Genomic DNA, 18,673 nt, shown 5'->3' with positions numbered 1-18,673 from the left:
CATTATATTCTGTTGTGCTTAGTTCTTGCTTTCAGATCACACATGAGTTCATAGTCTAGTGACTATAAAGTGCCCCTGAGCCATAGCAAAAGGAAACTACTTTGCAAGTTATATCATAGGTAAATATTATTTCTTCTGCTGATCCCTGAAGAAACCTGAAGGATCCAACTGGCATGCTTTTTAACTGGCAGAAATTGGAGTAGGAATTTGGAGCTAAGCTTTCTTATACCTTCACAGGCTAAATAAAGCTCAGGATATTCCTTCCAGATTCCTGTTTGGTGACAGAAGTTGTGTGTTTAAATGTCTTAAACTATAAACTATTGTGGTATGTACTATTACAACCGATATCAGTTTCAGGAAATGAACCAACAAGCTGTTGCTTCTTTTTTTGTCTTGTTGCGTTCTGCTCAAAGCAGCCTCATGAAGCACCCATAAAGTTGAAATTATTCTTGCTTGTGCATGTCTTGGTACTTATTTGTGAATTCCTGTTATATATAAAGGATTGACAAAGTAGGTCTTGATGTATTTGTCATAAATAATGCAGTATTTGAGCAATTTAGATCCAGAGTGTTCTGCCTTAGTTCTTTACATATGCTTGCAGCGCATGTAGGAGCTCAGTGCCTCAGATCCCTGGCTCCTGGATTGGGATTTGCTCTGGTAACAGGAGTAATAGTGAGCCAGGTCTGCCAAGCCAAAGCTAATGAGCCCTTCAGACTGTGGCTGTTTATGTTTAACTTCTTGGGCCTGCGCTGCCACTCCTGCATGTAGGTCTCCTCCACTTTGAAAATGTTCCAGCAAAGCATGGTGCTATTTCAGGAACCACTGTCCCAGACTCCACTATCTTGGTAGCATGTGGTGAGATGTAATTATCCTACAGGGTCTGGAACAGCAGTCCCACCATTCTAAGAGTCACCAGAAACTTCAAAGTGAGTTAAAATGTCCTTTCCTGAGCAACTGGTAAAGTTAAACATGACCAGACCATTCTTTAAATTTATCTCTAATTAACGCTGAGGATCCACGTTGATTTAAATAACAACATTGTCCCATTTTGCTCTGGATCCCTCTGACTGAAAACTGTCAGACTTGTGTCTCAGCAAATCCATAGTATAGTCCTAAAGCCCTGACAGTCAGAGATCCCTTCTCAGGTAATATGTCTCAAATATGTGCACATTCTGCACAGTTTTGAAGAGGATGTAAAGAAGAGACTGAGACCATGCTGAATCTCACAGCTTCCTCATCACAGAGCATCATTTCTGGCCAAAGAAAAGAAAGAAAACTCTGAAAATGGAAAGAGCCTGTGATGCTGCAGATTGTTACAATGAGAAGAGTGATTGGCAAGAGGAAGATAAAAACAATAATAAAACTCCAGAACACCTTAGTGAATAATCTTCAGCCTAATGGTATAACTTCAAGAAGACAAAAGATTTGAAGTTAAATTGAGTTCAGGGAAATGGATGAAATTTTGATGTTAATAGGGAGATAATTTTAAACCACCAAAAATGTTTTATCCTGTCTTAAAAAATATTTATCATCTACTGTGATGCTTACAGTCACACTAAGACGAATATAACAAATGTCTGATATAATATACCTACAATATATAGTTGTGGTCATTTACACGTTTAGATTTTGTATTGTGATAAAGCAGTAAAGAACTTTAAAAAATGTTTTTTTCTTTCTGCTTAACATGCCTTGCATCTGATGCATTAGTTTGCATAGTGTTTGAAGACCAGCCCAGCACTTTTTTGGGTGAGTCAACTTACTCACATGCAAACAAATGGTACAGATTGATTGACTTCAAAAGCTTTGGATCAGGTCCCAGCTGGAGAAATACCTGTAGCTGTTTACAAAAGAAGCTTCTGTCCTCCTGGACAGAATTCACAGTGAAGATTTCACACCTTCTCCAGGACTCCAGCTTCTGGTTCTGTGAATATTCACAGTTCATATTTATGTCACTTTTGAATATACATGAAAGGCAATACTATGACTTAGTCCTTCTTTATTCTAAAGGAACATTTTTTCCCTCCTCCCCCCTTTTTTCTTTATGATGTTCCAATAAAGTATTTTGTAAGGTCCTTATGTAAGGTTCTTACAGCACAAATTTTAGCTTTCAAAATCTGCTTTTCAAGGGTTTTTTGTATTGTTTTGGGGTGGGGTTTTTTTTCCTCATTCTTAGCTGCAGCAAGAAATCAAATGATACTATAGTTTTTAGTTTCACTTGTAGAGGCTAAAGAGGGCTATTTATAAATGGAAGAAGGTGCTGAACCCTACTGAGACCTTGAAGGAGGAAGTCACTTCCATAGAAGGTAAATAAAAGAGTAAGTAGACAGGAAGGTACACGGCACTTGCCCTTTTACTCATCCTCTGAAACTGTCTTATCTCTTCTACAACCTTACTTCTCCTCTTGACCTGGAAAACGTAAACTTAAATAGAATCTTAACCAGAATTGCTCCCTGGGACAAACCTAAAGAGTGTGCGTAAAGGGAGAGAAAAATGTTTTTATTGCTGTGGAACTATTAATGTTGTGTTTTAAATTCCCAGTGGCTTGGTAAAATTTTTCAGCCCTGTTGGTCATGAGAAAAAGTGAATACCACGCTCATATGTATATGGTTGCTGTTTCCATCTCTTGCTTTCTCTCCATTAATAGAGTTCTTCCCAGACACTCAGAAATTGTTAGATAAATGGATTCATCACTTTCCTTTTCTCTAGAGAACAAATCTTCAATACAGACTGTGTAGTGGATGCCATTCTAGGACATAATGTTTGAGATTTGTTTTCAATTGTAATTGCCCTAATAATGATTTATTTTCAAGATGGATGCTTCACATAGCCCTGCATCAAATAAAAAAGTCTAGATTCATTGTGTCCTGATAGACTTCATCATAGTAGCATTTTTTTAATATATTTTCCACTACTGCCACTGTTTTGTTTCTGTGAATAGTAGAAAGAACATGAGTCACAAACTTCAACTACCATATAATCTAGGCCAAATGGAGCATTCCTCTAAATTAAACTATTAGGTAGCTTTCAGTAGTGTGCATATGTGTTATTGATTCACCTCAAACAGAACCACCGGTACTTCATGATAGGGAATGTAAATAAGACGATATTGTGTCTGTAACTCCTCCCAAAAGATCTTTAAAATAAAAATATTATTTTCTTATCTCTGTTATAAATTCATTGTAGGTTTGAGTTTTAGAAGTGGAAGTTGCATGCAACTTTCTTTGATAAACAAATTCAAATTATATCCCAGCATTAATAACATTCTCTGAATCTGATTTGGACTACACCAAGAGGATGATCTCCAAATACCAGAAATTTGGACTGAGAGTCATGAAAGGCATGTTCTTAAGAAGAAGTAATTTCTAAAGAGGAAAGGATATCTGAATCTATACAAAGTCATTCTCTTTCAAAATTGAAGGGGCTTTTCTGGAAATTATAGTATGCAGAGTCCTTCAAAATTAAGATAAAAAAGCCAACCCAACTGTTAAACCTCTCAGAATTTCCAGTTGTATAGAAAATTCACTTGGAGGTTACTCCTTGAGAACAACATGGTGAATAACATACACGAGGGGCAGATATTTAAAACATCATTAGTTAAAATAAGAATTGCAGTATTTGAACAATAGCAGCTCCAGTAGAAAAAGGATCTCTATGGTGTAAACTTGAGGCAACACTCTTTACGGTTTGTATGGTATGGAATTTTGTTATGTTCCCTCAAGGAAAGGTAGAGAACACAGATGGCAGCCAGAGATGTCTGGGAAAGCAGACTATGGCAGCTTTTAATTTTACATCTGTGCTAGCATATAATTGTGTAACATCACTAATCAGCATGAAATGCCTGATTTCTACTTATGCAGCTTCTAGATTTGTGGGGACAGAATCTCACAAATCCTGTGACTAAACTGCTAACTACATTTACCCACAACTGCCTTCTCTTGCAGCTGATTGAAAAAAAAAATTAAACACCATATTGAGCTACCTTCAAAAATGTGGTGTTAGGTAACCTGTATTGCTCCTTATTTCCTCTTTTCTCCCCTTTGCCACTTCGCTGAAACAAGCCAATCTCTTGTGCTGGGGAGTAAATTAAAATGTGTACCAAAAGGTTTCCATTTTTCATGTGAAATTTCTCACTAGGACTTCAGATTAGTGTTCCAGAAGGACCTGAAAAAATGGGGTTTGTAGACCTTTTAAACTTCAATTTCTTTTGATGCTGAAACAAGGACTAAGCTGCAGAAAAGCAGCACAAAAGAGTGCCCTAAAAAGAGGATCAACTGTGGGTTACCCTTAATTAGAATTTCACAGTGAATTTTGCAACCACATATTTACATGCCTGCAAAAGTTATGATGTTGGGAAAGTAATCCTTAATCCTAGATTATCTCTTGCCAGAGAGAGATAGCTGCCAAATGCAGCTCTCTAGTTACTGATTTCTTCCATGATGCACTGTTTCCAAATAGATTGCTAAAAAAGATTTGTCCATTACTGCTTCTGAATATAACAATACATGTGGACCCTGGAAAGATGATGAGTCTCTTTTAAGAACCCCAAAACCAAAAATGAAGGTGGAGAAATAGGAATAATATTTTTCATTACTACAATTTCCACAAGCTTTTTCATGGCCTAAATTATTCTCATGAAAGAGTGAGCATGAGAATGCATCTGCCCTTTTGGGTAAAAATTAGATCTTTGTTTCTTCCTAAAACTGGAAGTTAAGACTTTCCATTTATATTTTTGTACTTTTAGAAAAATCTGCCATGCTTCATTTATACTTCTGTGTTTTTTGCTTCACACACAGAAAATTTTTATTCTGTATTCTCAACCTGATCCAGTCAAATCACTAGTTAAGATGACAAATGACTTATTCTAGATGAACATGAGATGCCAGAAGCAGCAGCCTCAGGGAAAGTTTCATCTTGATCCCACTGTTCTACGGCTTTAGTGAATTCAAAGACATGGTGGGGACCAGAACCAGGTCTCAGCTGAGTGTCTTTCCAGCCTATGAATCTTAGGAAGAAATACAATCCCTAGTAAATTTCTTACCTTGAAATAACTTAGTCGTATGTAAAACTACCTAGTTTCAAAACTGTTAGAAAATTAAAAGTGATTGGAGCTTTTTACTTTTTTTTTTTATCTCCCAGTATATGCGTTGCTTCCCATAGATAGAGTATATAGGTCCCCAGTTCAATGTGCTGTCTGGACTCTATATGAGGCTGTTGTTTTTGTTCTTACCGCTCTGAAACTACTCTCTATAAAAATGTTGTGATAAGTTGGTAACAAAAGCACTGAAATTTATTGTATGTCTACCAGTGGAACATCAGGGAAAGGCAATAATAACCAGGCAAAGTACTTCAGAGCTTTAGTGGAACAATCAAAGCCTCACAAATTCCCCTAAAATACAGAAGGAAATATTTCAAAGGCTTCACTTTACAGAAAAAGCTGTAAAGATTTGTTTCAGCAGTTGTAAAACTGGCAGTGAGACAAGTTTTGCCAGTTTCCTCTTAGCCAAAACATATTTTCACAAAGCCTTAAAAATATTATCTTTGTATATTCCACTACATTATTATTTGAGTTTTCACCTCATCTGATTTGTCTGTCTCCTTGTCACTTAATGTCACTTATGTCTAAGGAATACAGGTACCAAATCTAATGAATAAAGTAATGCAAAAGGCATAGCCAAGCACCCAGTGATTGGGATGCCATATATTTTTTTCATGATAAAACTTCCTCTCACTAGAGTTAGCAGAACATTCTGCTGCTTATGATTGATAGTACCTGTTAGTGTCACTTACTTTCAAAAGCTTTCTGAAGAATAACAAAAATGCAGCAGAGAAATTAATTTGAAAAGTGTTTAGAAAGAGAAATCTAAATTATTTCACCAGTCATGTCACTTAAAGTGTGACAGAGAGCATTCAGAAGGCCACTGCAAACTGGCTTAATATTGTTAAAGTAAACTTTACTTGTACAAAAACATAATCTTACTGAACCTGAATACCATTTGACCACATCTCTTTGCTGGTCCAGTTTTAATGACAGCTGGAATTTTATCAAATCATTTTAAAACTAACAATTGATCTTCAATTGCCAGTGTTCTTAAATACGAGGATCAGCTGGGGAGTGTGTAACTGAGGGTAAGTTATCCACGCTGCCAGCGTGCTTAGCCACATCTCCATGGTAAGTGCTTACCTCTGACCTGTAGTCTGTCTTCGAGCATTATTAGAAAGAAATAATCCGAAGGGTTGATCCTAAACATCACTACTGATCTGTACTTTCTTCAAGCTACTTTGTGTTAACTGCTTGAACAGCAGTTGAAGTAATTTGTTGTTTTCTGTTTTTTGGGTTTTTTTTTTTTAATTCTTCTCAGACTATGCAATATGAAATAACATTATTTACATGGCTAAGTACTGCAGGCACTGATTAGCAGACTATCCCTGTGTGCAGTAACAGAGATAGATACCGTATCCATAGTTCCAAGGGGTTCCTAAACTCCTGAATCCTATTCTGGATAATGAATCTGAAGGGAATCTCCTGAGTGAAAAGCTTATTGCCAAAGAAGAGTGTTTCGGGAGGTCTTCACAAATGTTACAGACCTCACAAATGTATTTCAGATTCCTAAAAAATGACACTATTCCCTTGAGTACTGAAGAGAGAGATTTGTGTATGAAGTCAGCATTTAAATTCAAGCATCACAGGTAAAATGTCTGTTCACATGTCCTGCTGAATCATCTATATTACCCATTCCCCATTCGTATTCAAAAAGAGAAAATATTTATCCCTTTTATTTTTCCAGCAAAAAGAGACTGTTATCACTAATATTTATTTTCAGCAAGGATGCGAAATAAGAAGAACCTAGAGGCTTGGAAAATGGCATCAGTTAATGATGGGTATGGTGGTCGAGGGGGAAACTCTTGGACTGGCTGACAAGTCTTTCGTTTACTGAGAAATGTAGAAGTTAAGAATTTCACACACACTTCTGGGATCCTTTGAAGGAGTCGGTTCTCATTTTCTCCCTAACATCTTTTCTTTTGTTCTTACATGTCATTATGTATTTCTCATGAGTTTTCTCACTTCTACTCTTCCAGTTCTCTTCCCCCATCCCACTGTGGGAGGGTGAGCAACTGGCTGGGTGGTGCTTAGCTGTTGGCTGGGATTAAACCATGACAGAAACAGAAGGGAATACCTTTGACTTTTCACATCACCATTTTTATTCCTAGTGCTTATGTTAGAATGAAAAACCGAGGTCATTAGGGTCAAACTATGGGCTTGAAGACCCCTTGTGAGAAACAGCTCTGCATACGGTGGGCTGAGCTGCCTCTCGGTCTCCCCCAGCCAGAAAGTAACAGAAGAAAACCAATCTCTCTCAGTTTTTCTTGACTCCTTTGTATCTTCTTTCCTGTTCTTCCCTCACTTGTATTTTTGTACTTCTGCACATTAGAATATTGGTCAAACACCCTCAGTAAAAATTATGTTGTAAAATATTTCTGGTTGTCATCGTTTTGCTTGATTTTCTCCTCATCTCCTGGAGACATCAATGATAAAGTAATTTTCCCCTCAGATGCTTGCCTTTTGATCATGCCAGAACTTACAATAAACAGTATGTTAAACGGGGCTTCCCCATTTCTTTGTAAATTTTTACTGCATGGTCAAATGTGTCAGGAAAACAAGGATCGCCTATTATATTATTTTTGGAATTATTAAGAATTTTTATTATTTCCCAACTTGTTATACGCTCTGAGTAAAGTGTTACAGAACCTTAGGGATATGTGTTCTGAATTATGAGGAAAGTGTCACATAGTGAGTTACTACCGATCTGATCCTTTACTGTTACATAAATTGCATTATTATATTGTTTCCCTTAATACCAATGGTTTTGGTACTTAAGGTGGAGGCAGAGGAAGGGATTATTTGCTGTATGATGTGGAAACCACTTGAAATTCAATCTGTAGGTTAATCTATTATGCAAATGATAATCAGACTAGATGATGGGACTGTCTTCTATAAGCTTAAACCTGAATGTACCTTATGTTGTCTAATTTTAGCTAACTACAGTGACAGAGACAGTGTACTCTACCTTGCATAGCAGGTTATTGAAATTTTAATATGTATATATGTATGCATAAAAATTATATACTTGAAAGTTAAATATATCTATATAATCCACTGGAAAACGATACTTCACAGAAATGTAAATATTGTTCTGCAAAATCTAGTATAGACTTGAATTTTTGTTTTCCCACTAAGAAATAGTTCTGTTTAATGGAAAGATCTGTTATCTCTGCTGTAAGATCCTCATTGTAAACTCCTGCAGGACAGGTTGTAAAGTTGCAATATATAATTAGGAACCTTCACTCAGTTTGCTCTCCACTAAGGACCTAATGACACCAGCTTCAATGCAGTGTTGTCATAGCATGTCTTTGTGATGCAGGAATTGTTGCCGAGCTTTACCTGACCTCACTCTGCAGTCTTCATCTTGGGAATCTATCAGATGCATTTTTGGCATAGATAAATCAACCACACAGCTCAATTCCAGAGTGTACACCCCTGCTGAATGCTTTTCTCTGTGCTACAGTCTTTCATACCAAATTCATATGAAGTAGTGTCATCAGGCTCTGAGTAAAGAGGGAAGCAAAAAGAGCTCATAGATTAAATTTTAGATTGAATTTAACAAGAAAACCTGTATCAAAACATTATGCATTGATGAATATAACTATCAATATAGTAATTTTGTGAGTTTTAATATGCTCACCACTGAGTAAAAAATGTATTACAGGCTTCAACAAATAAAGGTGATAAAGTTGTTAATTGTAATTAACATTCCTACATATCAAGGCAAACAATCAATCACACCTGTTAAAAAGCAAATCTGTTTTAAAAAACCCAGCAAAACAAACATATAAAAATAAGCTGTTAGTTCACCTTGGAACTTTGTTCCAGAGTTGATTTCAGCCTTTATGAATCTATGTATCCTTCACAAAGCAAAAGAAAAGTGCACCAAGGAAATAAAATTGGTGCAGGATTTAAACATTTGAGTTAATGAAACAATTTAAAGTGTGAATTAAGATTGTAATTGCATGTTCTGTCATGTACAGATTTTTTTATATATTATTTTCTCAGGAGAGAGCACAAACTAAACTTCTCAGAAGACAAGCTACCTTCCCATCCCATCAGGCTTTCAGCCTTGAGACTACATGACTGTAGTAGTGGCTGTTTTTCTTACCACACTGAAATGTTTTCATTTCAGAATGAATATTGTGTTGAGAGCCCCACAACCCTGCCAAGCAGAGCAAGGGCTGTCTTACTTCTCTTGGATGCCAGCTAAATAGACCTAATGAGGAGCTGTATTTAATCCATTTCAAACATCCAGATGAAATATGGCTATTTGCTTTTTATACAGGCTGGCATATATTTCACTTAAAGATTAGTTTAATTGAAATAACAAGTGATTTTTCGTCTGCTTCAGTGAAACCCAGACTTACACTTACAGTACACATGGGAAGATAGGCTTTCTGAAAAGAGCATCCTGCAATCCCAATCACTTCATGTGAACATGATATACTTCCATATTATACACATGCATGTTCTGACCAATTTTATCTTAAAGAAAATCGGGCTTTTTACTTTTACTTCTACTGTTGGAAGTCACTACCAGAATTTGAAATATTCTGTTTCTAAAACTTTAAGCCATCAGCTTCCTTTGTAACAACTGCTGCTATGAAAAAAAAAAAAAAATAAAAAAAATTGGCATTTGCTTTTATGTGTGGATACAGATTGTTTTCTTAAGCTCATCCAATACAGTAAACTATACATCAACAGTTTGTTTTACTAAGACAGTGTTTTTACCAGAACTAAAATAGGAATTCTGGCTAGCCGAACAATTAATCCTTCCTTATCATTCTCACTAGACTGAAAATTACCACCAAAACAGTTAAGCTTTTTCTGCCTGTGAAACAAGAAGCATCTGATCAGTCAAACAAACTTCCACAGTAAACTTACCCAGTTTTTGCAAAAGTTGCCCAGTATCTCAGCATGGACCGACTTAAGATTTCTTCAGCTTTGGTGTAATTCACTCTTCTTTCTAGGGGCAATCCGAACACAAACTCGATCTCGTAACCATGCATTACTCCCATCCACTCTGGCCAAGGAAGCTTTGAGGATCGATGTTCAAAGAAATAAAAGAATGCATTGTGTCCTAGGTGTGCAAATTTTTTTGTGAATTCTATTGCAGGACATATTATGTTGTAGTCACCGATTACATCATCCATGGCATCACGGTACAGTTCTGGCTTTTGCTCATTTTCCCAATCTGTGTACTGAAAAATGATCGATTCTATTGCAAGTTGGCTTGCTTCTGGAAAGGACACAGTTAAAGCTGTTTCAAATTCTGTTTTATTGATCAAGCCATCACTATCCTTGCTGAAGCCAGGGACTCCATATACTAGAAATGCTGATCCTTCATCTTTATTAACACCAACTAAGATCTGTGTTTGTTTGAAACGGCCGTTCTCAATCAATGTTTCTGGCATGTCAGAGAGAAAATCACCATCCACAGTTGGACAAAAAAAGATTTGCAAAAGAGAGTGATATGTTACAACAAAAATTTCATTCTCCACTATATCTTTTGGGTCCTTGTCTTTGAGGCAGAGAATTAGATCTTTCTCATTGCTGGTGGGACACTGGAATTGTTTAGCTAAAGCTACTGTTCTGTTTCTGGCTTCAGATGCTGTTACTGCAGCCCAAGGGGCATTTGCAGATCCACTTTGCATGATGGCTCTTGTGAATAAAGGATGGCTTTTAGGAGAAAGGATATGGTAGCTGACAGAAGCCGAGCCAGCACTCTCTCCAAATATAGTCACACTTTTTGGATTGCCTCCAAATGCTGCTATATTCTCCTGGACCCACTGAAGTGCTAATCTTTGGTCAAATAAACCTGCATTTCCAGGAGCTTCCTTGTTTCCTGGCAAAGCCAAAAATCCTAATGCACCAGTCCTGTAGTTCATGGAAACTACAATGACTCTTTCTACTCTGGCCAGAAACCTGCCATCGTAGACTGGTAGGGAGCTTGACCCAGTCTCAAAGCCACCACCATATATCCACACCATGACAGTTGCATTCTTGGGTTTGGGAGAAGGGACCCATACGTTAAGGTATAAGCAGTCTTCACTTAGGTTAGTTTTTGGATTCCACATCTCTGATCCAGGAAATCCTGGATAAGTTGTATCTATAAGCTGGTAACAAGAGTTTGCATGTTTTGTGGCATCCCATACACCTGACCACTTCTCACGAGGCTCTGGTTTTTGAAATCGCAGTTTACCAATGGGTGGCTGTCCATAAGGTATTCCAAGAAAGGCTGTCACAGTTCCCCCCAGTACCTGTAGGCTCATCCCTCTGACTCTGCCTTTTTTGGTTGTAATGATGTTATCTTCAGGCATTACCTTCCTGACAAACATATACAGAAGAAACCACATAAGAAATCTGGCATAGAGACTTGTGCCATTTGTCCAAACCATGATGCCTGAAGCATAGGAAAAAAAGAAATCCAGAATTAGTATTGTAATGTATTAGCACCAGAACCAAAACAGTTTAGTCAAAAAGGGTGTAGGTCATCCTGAGGGCATTGAAAATAAGGTGGTGCTGCTGCACACAGCTCAGAACTCTTTAAACATAAATGCTTGTTAGTTGCGTTGTGAAGACTGCATTTGGTATTTAGTATTTGTTACCGTCCTTCAGATAAACTCAGTTGCTAAAAAACCCACAGAACTGAAGAAGACAGACCAGGGAAGGTAAAGTCATAGAAGCCCATTTCCGACTACTTCAGTTAGCAGATGACTTAACCACTTGTATTTCCACTGGCATGAAAAACAGGACATTTTATGATCTGTGACAGAAAATGCCAGGCCAGACTAGCCATTATTCTGGTAGAGGTTACTCTGGCATTTGTATTCTCAAATCAATAATGTGATAATAAGCATCATTAGGCACAGACTTCTCCACACATGAACACACATCCCATGAACACTTAAAAGGAGCTTGAAGCCTAGTTTTAATCCAAGAATTTCCAGGTCCATATAAGTTTTGAACTATATGCTAGTCTCACAGTAGATGCCATTGAGATGGCATAGCTATAAATTCAAAGCACTGGATGATTTCACTGTCCTACTCCTATGCTGCAAGATCTGAAAGTGCATGAACAAGTGAAGTACATGAAGGACTTCTGAAGTGAATGTCAGTTGGTGTACAGAGGTTCACCAAGACCTAAATAAAATATTACTTTTGAGATCTTTTTCTCTAAAGCAACTTAACCGAGTTTATAACCATCATAGTAATGAGAAGTAATCGCACTTCTACTACTTAGAATAAACATTAAAATCCTAAAAAGCCAAGGTTTTCTTTAATATATGTAGGTGGTGCCCAATAATTTAACTATAGCCTGGCATTTGCTTCCTGAAAATTTTCAATGATAATTAATATTATCTTAAAGCTAAGGGTATAGATGTTTATTATGTACCCCATTTAAGCATGCTAATAGTCCTATTTAAGCCAACAATTTCAAATGCTATAAAACCCCCAGTATCTTCCCCTTGAAAGCGAAAACTCAGAAAAAGACTATTTGCTAAAACCCATTTCTATGGTTTACATATTTGAAAATGCTTAACAAAGCTCCTTTCTGTTTTTTGCTTGTTGCCCTGTCATACATAGTGTACTCTGTCCTGCCACTTTAAACAGGCTATTCTTTGTTAATGAGAAGCACTTGTGTCCTTAAAAGGAGCTAAGCTAATTTCTGTGGAAAGTACAGCTGTGGCTTAATCTGAGCTCCTCCTGCTTGTTTGCGTATTCTTGGAAATGAACTAAGAAAATGGGGGGAGGGGAGGGGGAAGAGAAAGAGGAAGGGGGAAAATGAAAGTTGTAAAGTTGTGCCCATAGAAGTTCCTAACTTTGAGATAGCATCAAAGCAGAAGGAAGAATCCTCAGAGAAAATATTTTTATCATCCAACAGGTAGAACATAGATAAATTTTAGAAAACATCAGCATTTATGCTCTTGTCTTTTTATTAAAGAAAGAAAAAGATAAGGTGATAAATGGGGGCAATAGACTTCAGAGCTGGTCTAACACTCCACATAGCCTTCGGCTTGACTTTTAGAAACAAATGCCCCCATATACACTAAACTTTAGAGACATGAGTAGTCAATCTGGATGACTAACATGGTCCAGCAGCTCCCGATAAGTTTGGGTAAGCAGAGGCTTGCTCTGTCAGCATGCAATAGCCTCACAGGAGTCTCATATAATTTAGTGGTATTTAGCTCCTATCTCTATGTGCCAGTCATTTCTGTTCTGTTCATTCCTGTAATAAAATCTTTAAAAGGCTGGGTGAGGAATGTTACGTAAGGATTAGTTTAGGGCTAAACTCTTTCACCCTGTCTCACAGTCAACAGAGGCAACTGGGGTGGCTCTGAGAAATGTAAGAGGCAGGGATCTGGTACTTGAGCATCCGATTCACAGCACTGTGAGATAGGAGAAGTAATTTCTGCAAGTCTGTGGTGTCGCTGACACTGACTTTCTTCACATATTCACTTCTAAAATAGCACCCAGGACCAAAGCACAAAACCAAGCTGGAAATAATAAAATTTCAAACTTCATCATTACAAAGAAGAGAAAATGACCCTAAGAAAAGCAAGAGATGTTGAAGTTCCTAAAGCTTTCAATATCTAAGTAGTAATTAAATTAAGTCCCCTCTTTACTTTCCTGTTAATTAAAAAGGAAAAGGATGGGAGGAAAACACTGTGGCATTGCAAAAGAGAGAGGCATAAATTTTCACCCTAAGAAGTTTTAGACAAGAATTTTAGAAAGAAAAAAATGAGAAAAAAATAATTTTAATGAGCTCTTCAAAAGAACAGGTGGCATTTTAAACAAAAAGTTTTAAATAGATCACTGAAAAATGCAGAAGTTTTGTGTTGCTGAATGAGAGCACTTGTCTCGAGTTACTCTGCTAATATTAATGAAAGTAGAAAGAGAAAGAGGATTATTATTACACCTTGAATGTATGGCAAATATTACATTTAATAAGGTTTTAATGTTGCATTAAAACAAATTCAACAACATAAAGCACACTGAGCAAAACAAACATTACTGGATTATTACTGTGCGAATAAAAGGGTCAGAAGATTGCTTTAGCTCATCAGCATTAACCGAGCAGAAACATATCACATAATGTATTTGCATACTTTAAAAAGCTGCTGCTGTAGTACTTTCCTCCAGCAAAAGTTAAACAGGCTATACTTTTCTATTCTTATTCAGAAAGGGAACACAATTTATTTCAATGACTGTTTCTTCTTGCAAATCTTCACCCAGGCAAGTAATCTATACACAAGACTATATAATCACTATTTAAATAGAAAAGATGGTTGAATTAATAAGTGATTTCTAGCTTAGCTTAATTTACTTAGCCCAGGATCCCTTGGATAATGCCAAGGTCTGATACACATGCCTGCTTACTCGTTCTGTTTGCATAGCAGTTTTCCCAAGAGAGCAACAAATGGGCAGAGCTTTTAAAAGTTCCCAATCCCCTTGCAAATCAAGCTGAACTGTAAATTAATCCGGCAGACAGAGATGTGTAAATAGAGAATCACTTACCCCACTTCTATTACAAGAACTACAAAGTTTTTAAGAGTCAGGATCTTTGAGTACTTCAGGGAAAATGCAGATGCAGCTGCTGCTTCAGCCCGTAAATTGGACAGTACTGTCATTATAATCAACTGTTTCTGACACAAAGCTCGCGAGAGTTGGCAGCAGCAACTTGATCTGCAGGCAGCCGTTCCTTAGTCTGACATCCGCTCAAAGGCTATTCGTATACTTGTACCAATACTACAGAGATAAACCCATTTTGGAGCAAGTAAGGAATGAGCTTGTACAGGAAAGGAAACAGATAGTGATTTGTTCTTAGCATGGAGCAACAATTTTTAAATCTAGAAAGATAAGCAGAATTATAAACATAATAAAATCCTGCCTCTCTTTCCTTTATCTTGCTTAGAGCACCAGTCTTACCTGTACTTTTTTTGTTGTTGTACAGCTCAAGGTTAGTGCCATTTTAAAGTAGCTCAAACTTTTCACTGTATGATAAGGAGTTATTTTTGGGTTTAAGCAACTGTGACAGATAAAAAAGGAGTGTCCTCTGCACAGACATGTCAACAACTGGCAAGCATCAGTTGCATTACTTGACTCATGGCCATCTGCAGGATACAGCAGAAAGCTTCATTGTCCTCATCTGATGTTAGTGTTAAAAATGGTACTCATATGGCATCACACGCTGTTTTCTCCCTGCTCTTAGGCTTCAAATACGAAATCACTTATGCTGCTTAGTACACCTCATACCCTCCTTTTACCTGAACCTTTTAAGCATTGTTTCCACCACAGTTCAGCACTTCAGAAGCAAAACCAGTCTAAACTGCAGGTCAGAGGTGTCAGGGTTGCATCTACAGACATATCCTGTAATTGCAAATATTTTGAGGTACGAATGAAGGCAGAATAGAGAAGAAGGGTGGAGAAAATAAATAGACTGCATACAACCACTTGCAAAATGTCTTATCAAACCCACATCCCCAAGCCACCACTTGAAACCAGAAGACCACCCCTTGGTGGTGAGGCTGCTGGCCCCCTAGCATTGTCTCTCTGGTTCTGCTCTGGAAAAAAGAAACTTTTTCACTGTTTCAGGTTTACTTCTACTGGGAGCTTTTGCTTACCCCATTACAGCTGAAGACAATTACAGTCTCTTTGTTTAATAATCAAACTACAGTTCTGTTTCAATTACACAAAAGCAATATTTGGCAATGCATTGGACAGGAATAAAGCAGAAATAAAAAGTTAAGTATGAAGTTTATAGACCTTAATATGTAGGCTACAAATTATTTTTAAGAGCTAGCATATGAAAGAATGTTTTCATAGAGAAAATCTTAAGAAAGCATGCTCATTCAGTTTCTCCCACTAATTTTACTGTTTACTTTTAGGATAAGAACATTCAATAGGTATATTGCAGGGACATGTTCATTGGAGATAATATGTCCCAGTCAAAGATTAAACCAGGTTATAAATCCTTAAGATTTCAGTATGGAAGTATTCAATATAATTGCTAGTTGGGAATTCAGAATCCTTAGCCAAGAATGTTATCTCAGTAATAGAAATATTTAATAACAAAATAGGATTGATTTGGAATCATCAATAGTGGCAATTCTTGCTGATAACAACTTTTCAAATGCAGTTTCCTGCAGGAAAAGCTAAGTTGTGATCTTTAAATAAAGGCAATAATCAATGTTCTCTGACAGGCACATTCACTGGCTTTGTCTAATGCCTCTTGAACTCTTTTGGAAATGTGGCCAGGTTGACACACGTTTGCTTCATTTACATGACATTAGAGGAATGAATCATAAGCTCAAAATCATGTTAGAAGCCACTACTAAACAAAGCGCTACTGGTGCTCATGGCAAACCATTGTATTCTCAGCCCTCATTGCTGCCTTGAGCTGTAGAGTAACAGTAAGATACTCAAACACTAAAAATGTTGTTTCAGGTTTCATCTGTTTTCCAGCATCGTCCATAGTGTCCTACATCAGCTGTCACAGCTGCTCCCTTTCCCTCTCTTCACCCCACTCTTCTTCCCAGTACAGCGCCAAGGGAACCTGGAACAGCTTCCTGCTCTGAGCCAAACACAGTTACCGAATACAAAATATGGAGCATTTCTATGGACTCTGACAAGGTGAATAAACTGTTTCAGGCTGTTTCTTAGGTGGTAGAAAATACTGAGTTCAGCCTTGGGTTTACCTAGATGTCTTCAGGGAAGGGGGGCATTAGGACAGACTGTTTAGACTGTTTCACTTCTCGACTATTATACTTCAGTCTAATGTTAAACTATTTTGCTGTCCTTTTAAAGAAAACCAAGCCCTTTTCTATAATTCTTTCCTTTAATTAAAAAAATTACATATAAATTAAAGTTTTACAACTGTGTGATGTGAAAGAAAACACTTATTTTAGTTATTACTTAGCTTACTAAAAATACCTGCTTGAAAATTAGAAATTAAATAAATTTAAAGCCTTTAGTAATTCAGTGTAGACTGGTCATTTTCTCAGTTTTCCTTTGGGAGTTTGAAAGGAAAGGAGGTACAAACTAGCAGATAGAACGGCATACATATATATGTGTGTGTGTGTATATATAAATGCTGTTATAAATATATACATATATACATACATACGTGTACATATACTAGTACTTTTAGATAGCTCCATCTATCAACCTATGGGGGTTCCGGGGGGTTAAGTAAATTTTCATTGAAGGCAAAGTTCTCGAATATCACCACCAAAGATAGCGGTATCTTTTCATTATAGAATGTGTACATGTACATATGAAACAGATGTCACACTGATGTAGGAGTTTTATATGGGAGGTGTCCAAGTCTCTTAAGAAAAGAAAGCAAAGGCCAGCTCTAGGAAAGAATGTTATTTAGTAGGCTAAGAAGTAGAGAGAATTTTTAAAAAATACATACTATAGAATTATCAAACATTTTTGTTATGATTATTTCACTATTAAACTGCCCTTTGATTTAGTTCACTATTAAACTGCCCTTTGGGATATTTCCTAATCATATGGAGAACTTTACACTTATTAATATCCTAAATTATGCACATTCTGGGTTATCTTCAGGATTTACCTAATAGAGCTGAGAAATCTACAAGAGATTCTGAGCTTTCAAGGTCTACTTGCATGTGGAGGGTCCCATTCATCAGCTTTGATCCTGGCCTTCCAAGCCAACTACAGCCTCACAAAGAGCATCTGGGATCCTGTAAATATGACTGGTCTGAAAAGCTTTGCAAAAAAGTAAAGGATATCGCATATGAAGTGTGTGCATGTGTGAGGAAATATTTACATGCTATTAGCATGTAAAATCATAGAATCATAGAATGGTTTGGTTTGGAGAGTATCTTAAGATCATCTAGTTCCAACCTCTCTTCCATGGGCAGGGTCACCTCATCCTAAACCATGTTGCCGTGTCCTTGAACACTGCCAGGGATGGAGTATATTTTAGTTGCTGAGGGGAAAATCAAAAGGCAAATTATAGATAAAATATATGAAATATCATTGGTATGAAAATGCAGGGAGGTTTTTAAAAAATCCAGCCCTGGTAAGATCTTGAGCGGCGGCTTGGCTGTCCCTCATCCCTGGCTGCATTTTTACGCTGAACATCTGTGTGACCTTGGCTCAGATCTTTGAGAAAACCACTACGTTGTGAGAAAAAGCTGTGAGGAAAACAAGCAAACTCAAGCTGTACAAGATAGGAAAGGTAAAATAGCCACAGTTATGATTGCTAAGACGGAGACAGCAGCTCAAGGACTCAGAAGGAAAACCAGAAAAGCTGCAGGCTGTGGAATCTTCATGTAAAAAACACAAAAGATAGGTGTTCAGCAGCAGCAAGGAACTACTGATGTTTGCCTTTGGAGCTTGCTTTCATGTTATACCTTGCATATTAGGAAATAAATACTTTCACTTACTTGCAGAGCATCTTTCCATGCCCAATACAATGACCCAGAAAAGTTACACCTTCCTCCTCCTTCTGTCTTTCTTTTGCAAATCTCATACTTGGTGCTGTACAAAACACCTTTGAATACCCCTGAACGTAAACCAGGTTCACCCTAA

General features: G+C 37.2%; 1 protein-coding gene across 2 annotated transcripts in view; it reads right to left on the bottom strand.

The window, feature by feature from the left end:
• The window catches only part of BCHE (butyrylcholinesterase), a 55,032-nt gene that overhangs the window by 16,378 nt on the left and 19,981 nt on the right, over positions 1-18,673 (bottom strand). The window contains exons 1-2 of one of the 2 annotated variants that reach the window (XM_065674644.1): positions 14,627-14,739; positions 9,992-11,510 (exon numbers count right to left, since the gene is read on the bottom strand). In XM_065674644.1, the coding sequence (XP_065530716.1) occupies positions 9,992-11,505 (1,514 nt within the window). In that variant the 5' untranslated portion in view covers positions 11,506-11,510; positions 14,627-14,739. Of the gene's footprint in view, positions 1-9,991; positions 11,511-14,626; positions 14,740-18,673 lie in introns of those variants that run through there. The other variant, XM_065674645.1, reaches the window with a different exon arrangement.

This window comes from Lathamus discolor, chromosome 3 (genome assembly GCF_037157495.1).
Source record: "Lathamus discolor isolate bLatDis1 chromosome 3, bLatDis1.hap1, whole genome shotgun sequence".
In the NCBI taxonomy this organism is placed as follows: domain Eukaryota; kingdom Metazoa; phylum Chordata; class Aves; order Psittaciformes; family Psittacidae; genus Lathamus; species Lathamus discolor.
The sequence above is the reverse complement of the archived record's forward strand: the minus strand, read 5'-3'. Positions and strand labels throughout refer to the sequence as shown.